The sequence below is a fragment of the Amphiprion ocellaris genome, chromosome 10 (genome assembly GCF_022539595.1).
Source record: "Amphiprion ocellaris isolate individual 3 ecotype Okinawa chromosome 10, ASM2253959v1, whole genome shotgun sequence".
In the NCBI taxonomy this organism is placed as follows: domain Eukaryota; kingdom Metazoa; phylum Chordata; class Actinopteri; family Pomacentridae; genus Amphiprion; species Amphiprion ocellaris.
In genome coordinates, this window is record NC_072775.1 from 33,077,892 (window position 1) to 33,089,081 (window position 11,190).

The 11,190-nt window shown below is 37.8% G+C and overlaps 3 gene segments (V, D, J or C); all 3 read right to left on the reverse strand.

The window, feature by feature from the left end:
- Positions 1-145: 145 nt before the first annotated feature.
- LOC118469413 (T cell receptor alpha variable 38-1-like) lies at positions 146-1,032 on the reverse strand. The segment is given in 2 exon segments: positions 146-789; positions 931-1,032. Coding segments are annotated over 2 exon segments (435 nt in total).
- Positions 1,033-8,992: 7,960 nt separating this feature from the next.
- On the reverse strand, positions 8,993-9,849 carry LOC118469415 (T cell receptor alpha variable 14/delta variable 4-like). The segment is given in 2 exon segments: positions 8,993-9,425; positions 9,591-9,849. Coding segments are annotated over 2 exon segments (432 nt in total).
- A 150-nt stretch (positions 9,850-9,999) lies between these two features.
- Positions 10,000-10,888, reverse strand: LOC118469416 (T cell receptor alpha variable 3-like). The segment is given in 2 exon segments: positions 10,000-10,677; positions 10,783-10,888. Coding segments are annotated over 2 exon segments (420 nt in total).
- Positions 10,889-11,190: the final 302 nt, after the last annotated feature.

An 11,190-nucleotide genomic window follows, 5' to 3' on the forward strand; every position in this document is an offset into this window, starting at 1 on the left:
ACCACTGATGTTGCACTGAGTTTTCCATGAGTAAGAAAAAATTATATTGCACAGATTCTTCTACATGTACAAGAAAGTAGGTATTACACAGGGTCTTCTAAATGTAAAAAATGCTGATACCTCAAAAGTCTGAGTATGTTGATGCTGCACCAGAGTGAAATATGACAAGCTTCGTAGTTTGCTTCCTGGGGCTGGCTGTTCATTCAGAAAGGCCTTGAATTGTTATGTAGGGGAGTTTTCTAGGAACAGAGCTTCTTTAAAAAAAAAAAAAAAAATTTAAAAAAGACCCCACAGGAATGTCTGAGACTGACAGAAGCTTCAGGAGCAGAGGCTCGTCTGTATTATAACAGATAGTGAACTGGACCGAGAATCGAGGTCACATTATGGAAGTGTTGGAGTGTGTCTCCCTCTAGTGGATGTTGTGGAGTTTTCTGTTGTCTTTGCTCCAAAGGTTTTTGTACAGAGTTTTGCTGTTTCCTGTCACTGTGGGCTGCAGAGCACAGTAGTACACAGCAGAGTCAGACAGCTGAAGCTTCTGGATCTTCAGAGGAACTGATGTTTTGTTGAGTTCAGCATCAAATCTGTCTTTCTGGAACTCTGCAGCATTATTCTCTCCATAAGTATCACGTCGTAAAATGTACTTTGGAAGGCCATGTTGTACTTGCTTGTACCAGAACAAATAGGGATTTGAAGCAGTTGTTTCAAAAGTACAATCCAGTGTAACTGTGTCTCCTTCAGCAGCAATGACATCTCCTGATGTCTGCATCACTTTGTCTTCTCCTTTACACTCTGAATAAGAACACAACATGCAGACAAGAATCAATAAATATGATTGATTAAAGGAGATCAATCAACAGCTGTAAAGAAGGAACTTTGTGATCTACTACTTTTTCTATTTGGAACTCTGTTCATGTTAAATATGTCACCTACCTCGTATTGTGAGCAGAAACAAAGTGACAAACAGACTGAAGTTTACTGACAGCATCTTGAAGATGAAGACAATCTGTCTGTTCTTGGATCAAACTCCACTGTGAAAGTTTGTGTGTGTTTTCTGTACTTGAGTCCCAGTTTAGCTCCTCCCTTCATCCTTCCCTCCTTCCTCTCACAGCTCTGACTAACAGTGTTTGCTTCTGCTGCTGATCTCATTCACTCACTAACTCAAGATAATTGGAGGAGAGTAACATGTACAACTGTGTGTCTTCTGCATACGAGTGTTTCCTGACAACATTACAAAGCAGTGGCATGTTTATGTTCAAACCCTTCAAATGAGAATTAAGTAGATACATATTTGGCTGCAATTACAACACTGACCCTGTGTTGATAGGTCTCAATCAGCCTTTCAGATCCATATGCCGAATTTTATGCATTTTGTCAACTGTTCAAACTGTGTCAAGATAAACCATTTCTGTGCAACTTTGGTTGTTTACTTGGGCTCACAATCAAATCTATTGTTTCTCAGTGATGGATTTAATTGTGGTTTGAGGGTTATTCGGTGAATTGGATTTTTTTTAATCATCCCCTGACTTTTACTTTTTAATAACCTTTTCACAGAATTGCTTGCAATTTCAGGAACGGACGCTCCTTTGAATAAATCCTTTTTTACTTGGACATGAAATATTGAGTATTCATTTGTTTTTATAAATTCTTTTCAAGAAAGCCAAATTAAACTGACCACCATTCAATTCTGAGAAGCAATAAAAGGAAAAAAAAAACTTCAAAAAGATAAATGACCAACAACATAAAAAAAGACCAACAACATAAAAAAAGACAAGTAAAAGCCGGCCTCCCACGCCCTTGCTGTGACAGCCTCAGTGCGTAATAGAAAGTTCTGTGATTGTTTGACGTTTCAGAATTACAATAAGCTCAAGAAATCCTCCAACTAAACCAAAGCCACCTGATTAAGGAGTCGTTCCTAAAACATCTTGGAGGGCCGTCTCAGTGAATCCCTCTCGAAACCTCTGGATGGATTTAAAGTTACAGCTCAAAAACCAAAGACCATGAGTGAACTAGTACGTTCTGTACACATGGAATGCCCTGAAACAAAAAAAAAAAACAAAAACAAAAGGAGGCATCAGAAGGTGCTTTGAAAATACCTCAAGCCTTTATTTGAGCTCATGAAGATCAGTGGATGTTATGAATAAATCCTGACCTTGAACCTGAAGAATTTAACTTCTGGACCTTTCTAGAGGAAATTAAATTCATGTGTAGCAGCATCGATGTGCAGCATCATTATGTGACTGTAGTTGATGTGTTTTCATTAAATTTATTCACATCACCAGAATATTCTGCAGGTTCAACAGGTTGAAGCATTCAGATTCAGACTGTATATGGACACCATCAATCAGTTATCACATCTTTCTAAACACGAGACACACTTTCAGTTTGGCACAGAAAGATTGAATTTCTTGAAAATATCCTTTAAGTATCAGTTTGAAAATTTGGGATACCAATTATCATTGCCATGGCAATGTTACTGTAAGTTGTAAGTGGTTTCATTGGGAAAGTTTTACATCATAATCCTGTGTGAGAGCAAAATGACTTCAGACTCTCAAAACATGAAAACATGTCTGAGAAGTGTAACAGAGTGCGTCTCCCTCTAGTGGATGTTGTGGAGTTTTCTGTTGTCTTTGCTCCAAAGGTTTTGGACAGAGTTTTGCTGTTTCCTGTCACTGTGGGCTGCAGAGCACAGTAGTACACAGCAGAATATGACAGATGAAGCTTCTGGATCTTCAGAGGAACTGATGTCTTGTTGAGTTCAACATCAAAACTTTCTTTCTGAAATTCTGCAGCATTATCGCCAGTTCCATAAGTATCACGTCGTAAAATGTACTTTGGAGAGCCATGTTGTACTTGTTTGTACCAGAACAGATAGTAACTTAAAGCAGCTGTCTCAAAAGTACAATCCAGTGTAACTGTGTCTCCTTCAGCAGCAATGACATCTCCTGATGTCTGCATCACTTTGTCTTCTGCTTTACCGTCTGGAGAAGAACACAACATGTAGATGAAGACATGAATCAATAAAGATGATTGATTAATAATCGTCAGCTCTAAGGTTTTCTATTTGTGTTGAACAGATAGAACTTTGTGATCTACTAGTTTTTCTCTACTAAACTCTGTTCATGTTAAATATGTCACCTACCTCTTATTGTGAGCACAAACAAAGAGACAAACAGACTGAAGTTCGCTAACAGCATCTTGAAGATGAAGACAATCTGTCTGTTCTTGGATGAAACTCCACTGTGAAAGTTTGTGTGTTTTCTGTACTTGAGTTCCAGTTTAGCTCCTCCCTTCATCATTTCCTCCTTCCTCTCACAGCTCTGACTAACAGAGTGTTTGTCTCTGCTGCTGATCTCATTCACTCACTGACTAAAGACCATTGGAGGAGAGTAACATGTACAACTGTGTGTCGTCTGCATACCAGTGTTTCCTGACAACATTTCAAAGCAGTGGCATGTTTATGTTCAAACCCTTCAATTCAGTAATTAGAAGATGCACATTTGGCTGCAATTACAACATTGAGCTTGTGTTGATAGATCTCAGTCAACCTTGCAAAGCCATACACTGGAATTTCACGTATTTCTTCATTGTGAAACTGCTCCAACTGTGTGAGGTTAAACCATTTCTCTGTTGCTTTGGTTGTTTTCTCTGGCTATCGTTTCTTAATGATGCATTTAATTGTACTTTGAGGGATATTCAGGGATTTGGAAATTTTCTTTTATCATCTCCTGACTTTTACTTTTTAATAAACTTTTCTCAGTATTGATTACAATTTAATGTAAGGATACTCCTTTGAAGAAACCTGTTTTTACTTTTACGTCAGATATTGAATATTTATTTTTTTTTGTTTTTGTAAATTATTTTCAAGAATGCCAAATTAAACTGACCATTATTCAATTCTATAACGCAAATAAGGGGAAAAAATATTTCAAAGAGATAACTGAAAAGAAGACAATACCAGCATCCCACACCCTCACTGTGACAACCTCAGTGCCTGATAAGAAGCTCTGTGATTCTTTGACATTTCTGAACTGCAATAAACTCAAGAAAACCTCTAACTGAGCAAAAGCCTGTTTCAGGAGTTGTTCCTGAAACATCTTTGAGGGTCATCTCAGTGAATCCCACTAGAAACCTCTGGATGGATTTAAAGATTCAGCTCAAAAATCTCAGCACATACATGAACTAGGATGTTCTGTACACAAGGAATGGCCTGTTTTGTTTTTTTGTTGTTGTTGTTTTGTTAAAAAAGTGGCACCAGAAGCTGTTCAGAAAATCCCTGAAGGCTTTATTTGAGCTCATGAAGATCAGTGGATGTTATGAATAAATCCTGACCTTGAACCTGAAGAATTTAACTTCTGGTCCTTTCTAGAGGAAATTAAATTCATGTGTAGCAGTGTCAGTGTGCAGCATCATTATGTGACTGTAGTTGATGTGTTTTCATTAAATTTATTCACATCACCAGAATGTCCTGCAGGTTCAGCAGGTTGAATCATTCAGATTTAGGCTGTATATAAACACCATCAATCATTTATCCCCTCCTTCTAAACATGAGACACACTTTCAGTTTGAAAATTTCTGTTTCCATGACAACACGTGTTTTATGACGACACCTCAATAGCCTGGACTGAATACGTTACCATGACAATGATGTCAGTCATCATTGCCACGGTAACACATCTGTAAGTTGTGAATGGTCTCATTGGGAAAGTTTTCCATCATAATCCTGTCTGAGAGCAAAGTGACTTCAGACTCTATCAGAACATGAAACATATCTTAGAAGTGTATTACAGAGTGTGTCTGTTATAGTGGATGTTGTGCAGTCACACTCACTCACTGAAACTCAAATGTCTAAGTACCAGCGAATGCATGTATGTTGTCATCAGTAGTCTTTCCTCTGAGTTCATTATATACCTAACGGGGCAGGATCCATATGAGCATCTCCAAAGAGAGTGAGAGAGCTGCAAACATTTACACACAACAGCAGTAACTTCATTGATTACTGATAATAATTAAGGATCTTAGACATGGAGGTATGATCAATCAGGAATTCATGACACTGGGTGTTTTCCTTCCCCTCAGAGGTGTGAGCTGTTACAAACAGTCAAACTTTACTAGCTGCAGGTACATCAGTCCTGACTGCTGAGCTCCATGAGAGCTAGATGTTATATTATAGTAAAAACTACATCAGGAAGTCTGAATATTTATCTGGCATTTCAAGCATTTTGATTAAAGAGGTGCTACAGGATATTTACAGCAGTAAATTCTGGATTTCTTTATTGTGGGTGAACTTTTCCCCTCAAATACTCTGCAGCTTCTCTTCTGGAGGCATCACTGATCTGCTGCTCCTGTTAATCCTCCCACAGTGTTTCATTAGCAGCTGTAACCACAGTGACTGTGATAAAACAGGAATTAGAACAATCCATCCGATATGAAGCTGTGCTCTCAATACCACTTCCCTCCTCTTTGAAGAGGAGTCTCATATCTGTGTTCAGGTTTTTGTACAGCCTCTGCTACACTTTGTATCACTGTGTCTGTAGAGCACAGTAGTAGAGAGCTGTGTCTGCCAGGGTTAGCTTACTGATGGTCAATGTAGTTGATGTATCTGTTGTTTGGGATCCATATCGATTATCAGGAATATATTCACCTGTTTCTGATTTTCCTCCTTTCCAGAGTATAAACTGAGGAGCCTGAATGTCAGAATGATGTTTGTACCAGTAAAGTTCAGGATAACTTCTGTCTGTCTGATAGTTGCATGTGAGTGTGACAGATTCTCCTTCTGTTCCACTGACTTCATCTTGTTCAGGAGAGATTTTATCTTCAGCTTTTAGTCCTGGAAAAAGTAGAGAAAATGAAGCCATCAGACTCACATTGTCCATGAGGCTGAGAGGAGAAGACAGTGGAAAATGTCTCCTGTACAGTGTTACTCTGTGGACACAAACAGCTCAACTGTAGCTCAGATCACAACTAGATTGTACAGAACTTGATGACAAAGACAGAATATTGAGTGATTTCAACTGTGAACATGAACACAGCAGGTTGAAGAGAAATTCATCTGTTCATAAACTCACCTATGAAGTGAGATGAAAACAAAAAGAGGTAAAGCAACATGTCTTTGGCGTTATTAAAGTCAGACACACATCAGATGAACAATGTTCTTCCACTGCAGTACAATGAGGAAGAAATAATGTGAGTGGATGAGCTGAAGTTCAGTGGGCGGGGCCATTACCTCTTGACATCATTTTTTTTCAGGTCAGTTCAACCAATCAAAGTGTTTTGTGTTTCCACAGCAGCTCTGTCTCTGATCTTTACTGCTTCATTTCTCTGTTGTCTTTGTCATCAGTCCAACAAGTCACAAATCAGCGCTTTAACAGAGTGTGTCTCCCTCTAGTGGATGTTGTGGAGTTTTCTGTTGTCTTTGTTCCAAAGGTTTTTGTACAGAGTTTTGTTGTTTCCTGTCACTGTGGGCCTCACAGCACAGTAGTACACAGCAGAGTCTGACACTGCAGCAGAGGAGATCTTCAGATCCATTTTTGTTTCTTGTTTTCTCACTATAACAGACAGTCCAGGGACTGGATTTAATGATATTTTTCCCGACTCCAAATGAGAGATCAGGAACTCTGGTGCTTTTCCTGGATGTTGCCGATACCAGAAGAAATAATCAGCATCTCCTTTGGTGTATTTGCAGGACAGAGTCACAGTTCTTCCTTCTAAACTGGACTCTTCATCCTTCACTGCAGTCAGTTGTTGACAGTTGACACCTAAAGGAAGAGATAATTCTGTTGTTATTAATGAAAATTTCCCCAGGAAGGAACAATAAAGTTTATCTTGAAGTTTATCTGATCTTATTAGATGATGTAAATGAATATTATTCTCCTGGTGTATGAGGTTCCATACCTGTTAAAATGTAGAGAAGCATCACACAAAATCTACAATTATCCAACAGAACCATGTTGAATGAAAGTGATGTTTTCTGATAGTGAGTTGAATGTGGAAGTTTGTGTGTCTTCTATAGCTGAGTAACAGCTCAACTCCTCCCTGAATCTCTCCGTCTCCTCTTTGATCTGTAGTTTCTTCTCTCTGTTCCTCTTCCTGCTGGTTACAGACTGGTAGCAGCATCTTGACTAACTGTGATGGAGGTTGTTTTAGTGATTCTTTGATAACAGGAGATAGAAGAACAATGCTCCAATTTCTGTTGGCCTCCACTGTTTACCAGTTCATGTTAGAATTGATTTTAAAGTGATATTGCTTGTTTTTAATGCCTTAAACCCTCACATCTATCTGACATTTGTGATTTTTTAGCTCCTTGTGAGCCTGTTGGCTGTTTCATATTCTCTTGCAGAAACCTTCTGATTGTTCCTGAATTTCACTTTGTGTCCAAGACTGAATGATTTGAATCAAGTATCTAATGGTGAATGTTCTGACAGATGCTGCTTGAAGTCAATGTTCACTGACATGTTGAAAAATTATGGAGTTTCACCATATAAGATGCAATTAAAGGTGCCAGAGTCACACAGAGAAAACAGGGATTCTATAAAACCACTGAGACCCAGTTTAACCTTCATCATGTCCTCCCAGTTGCCATACACTTTTTGTCCTCTGGGGTCAAAGTGACCCAGTCTGGTTTGACTGTTACAGTTCAAGTATATAGTATAAATTGTCAATCAATTCTGCGTTACACCTTTAGTCTTACTTCAGTCCAACCCATTACCACATTTTTTTCCCTTCATTTTGGAATTTCATGCCAAATAGACCTTGATGCATAAAAGTACACGACAGCAAAAGATTTTACTTGGGGTCAGACCCCAAGGACAACATGAGGGTTAAACTCTGTGTGACTATTAATTACACTGATTTCATTTCAGCTGAACCATATTGTGCAGCTTAAATCACATAGTAAACATTAATCAATGGGCATAAACAGTCTCTGAAAAATCAACAGCTTTATACTTATTAATTAACAGCCAAACCTCATATGTCCTAAACTGCAGCCCTTGTCATTTGCTAATTGCATTTTTTTTCAAATTGCGATTTCAATTTGAAATTGAGTAATTTTTAAGCCCAATTTGAGACAAGAGGCTATCATGCATTTGCTGGTTATTAGATAAGTAATAATGTATTAAGTGATTAATTGTCGACTATTGAATTAATCACTAACTATTTTATGAAGAAAAAATGTTTTTTATGAATTGCAAATTGCAGCTTGTTAAAAATGAATATATTTAGTAGTTTTTTTACATTTATTCTTTGCTCTTCTATGACAGTAAACTGAAAATCTTTGGGTTGTGGATAAATAAGACATCTGAAGACGTTTTCTGGAATTTTAGGAAAGGCTGCTGGACATTTTTCACTATTGTCTGATATGTTATAGACCAAACAAGTAATCAATACATCCAAAATGTCTCAGCAGCAGATTAATCAACTGTGAAAATAATGGAGAATCCCAACCTTCCTGTTCTCATCCTGAAGCTGTGGAAATGGAATCCCTCCTATTTACACATAATGTTGATTTTTTTTTTTATTATCTGCTATCTTTGAATCTTTGTTGTAGAAATGGCTATAACAATAGCGGTACTGCTACTATAAAATAAATTAGGACAGAATTATTTCCATTGGTGTTTTAAATCCATATGAACTCTTAGAGACAAGTATCCAAACAATGAATCCACAACTGAAAGTAGTCTCTAACTATCTGTGGGCCAAATTAAAGGAATTATTTTGTGTTCTTAGTAATGTAAATGTTTGTCCTATTATTATTATTATTATTATTATTATTATTATTATTATTATTATTATTATTATTATTATTATTATTAAGCCTCCAGTTCATTAAAATGAGTTAAAACATTGTTTAAGCCACTGATTAAAAATACGCTGATGATCAACCTGTAAAAACGATCAAATTTCAGTTTAAAATCGATTTCACAATAATCATAGAGTTAAATGAGGCAGCAACCACACAAGAAGACATTATTGACTTTATTTTGAGCTGTGCAGAAAAAAATCTCAGCTGAATTCTGGAAACCACAGAAGTGTAACAGAGTGTGTCTCCCTCTAGTGGATGTTGTGGAGTTTTCTCTTGTCGTTGCTCCAAAGGTTTTTGTACAGAGTTTTGCTGTTTCCTGTCACTGTGGGCTGCAGAGCACAGTAGTACACAGCAGAGTCTGACAGATGAAGCTCCTGGATCTTCAGAGGAACTGATGTCTTGTTGAGTTTGGCATCAAATCTGTCTTTGAACTCTGGAGCATTACCATCTCCATAAGGACCACGTTTTAAAATGTACTTTGGAAAGCCATTCACTTCTTGTTTGTACCAGAACAAAATATTATTTGTGTAACTGCTCTCAAAAGTACAATCCAGTGTAACTGTGTCTCCTTCAGCAGCAAAGACATCTTCTGATGACTGTATCACTCTGTCTTCTGCTTTACACTCTGAAGAACAGAACATGCAGAGGAAGACATAAAAAATAAATATGATAGATTAAAGGAGAACAATCAGCAGCTGTAAAGAGTTTTATTCCATGTAGAATATATGGAACTTTGTGATCTACTAGTTTTTCTCAGTGAAACTCTGTTCATGTTAAATATGTCACCTACCTCTTATTGTGAGCAGAAACAAAATGACAAACAGACTGAAGTTCACTGACAGCATCTTGAAGATGAAGACAATCTGTCTGTTCTTGGATCAAACTCCACTGTGAAAGTTTGTGTGTTTTCTGTACTTGAGTTCCAGTTTAGCTCCTCCCTTCATCCTTTCCTCCTTCCTCTCACAGCTCTGACTAACAGAATGTTTGTCTCTGCTGATGATCTCATTCACTCACTGACTTAGGATCATTGAAGGAGAGTAACATGTACAACTGTGTGTCGTCTGCATACAAGTGTTTCCTGAAAACATCACCAAGTAGATGCTTGTATATGTTAAACTAATGAGGTTCCAGGAGAAAGCTTTCAGCTGTTTGAGGCCAAGATTTGTCTGTTTAAATGTTAAAGAACCAATAGGAAGACTAATAGATAAGATAATAAATAGAAAGGTAAAGCAACATGTCTTTGGATTTATTAAAGTCAGACACATCAGATGAGCAATGATCTTCTACTGCAGTACAATGAGGAAGAAATAATGTGAGTGGATGAGCTGAAGTTCAGTGGGCGGGGCCATTACCTCCTGACATCACGTTTTTTTCCAGTTGAGTTCAACCAATCAAATTGTTTTGTGTTTCCACAGCAGCTCTGTCTCTGATCTTTACTGCTTCATTTCTCTGTTGTCTTTGTCATCAGTCCAACAAGTCACAAATCAGAGCTTTAACAGAGTGTGTCTCCCTCTAGTGGATGTTGTGGAGTTTTCTGTTGATCCAAAGGTTTTTGTACAGAGTTTTGCTGTTTCCTGTCACTGTGGGCCTCACAGCACAGTAGTACACAGCAGAGTCTGTCACTGCAGCAGAGGAGATCTTCATACTGGTTTGTTTTGTATCAACACTCACAGTAGCAGACAGTCCAGCTTTTGTTTCAGTTTGTGCTACTGTGTGAAACATGAGGAACTCTGGAGGTTTTCCTGGATGTTGTTGATACCAGAAGAAATAGTCGTTAAAAGTAGCAGCTTGGGAGTATTTGTAGGTCAGAGTCACAGTGCTGCCTTCTAAACTGGACTCTTCATCCTTCACTGCAGTCAGTTGTTGGCAGTTGACACCTAAATGAGGAGATAAAAGTAAAATATTACAGTCTGGGCAGCTGTTCCAGTGGTTTCTAGCAAACAGATCATTTAATGCCACTTCTTCTCCTTGCTTTAACCTACCTTTCAATGTGATCAGAAATATATGAAACATGACCCAGTAATGCAGTGACAGCATCTTCCATACACTATCTGTTATGTTTGGTTTCCATACTGAATGTATGTGACAGTGGGAGTCCTTTTCTGTTCTGCTCTTTGACAGTGTTGCTCCTCCCTCAACATGTTCCTCCTCCTTGTCAGAGGCTGAGCATAGATGTAAAAATGACAAACGCCATATGAAATTCTAAGACATTACGACAATATCAAGCTTTGCTATGACAGCTCAGGTTTAATGCAATCATAACCTAATTTATGTCAAATCTCAATGACTAAAAGCTTTTTTAGTTCATCACTTCTATCTCAAAGAGCCTCAGTTCATTTTCCTGAAAGTTGTGAATAGCTTCTGAGTTTCTATATCAATGAATGTATGCT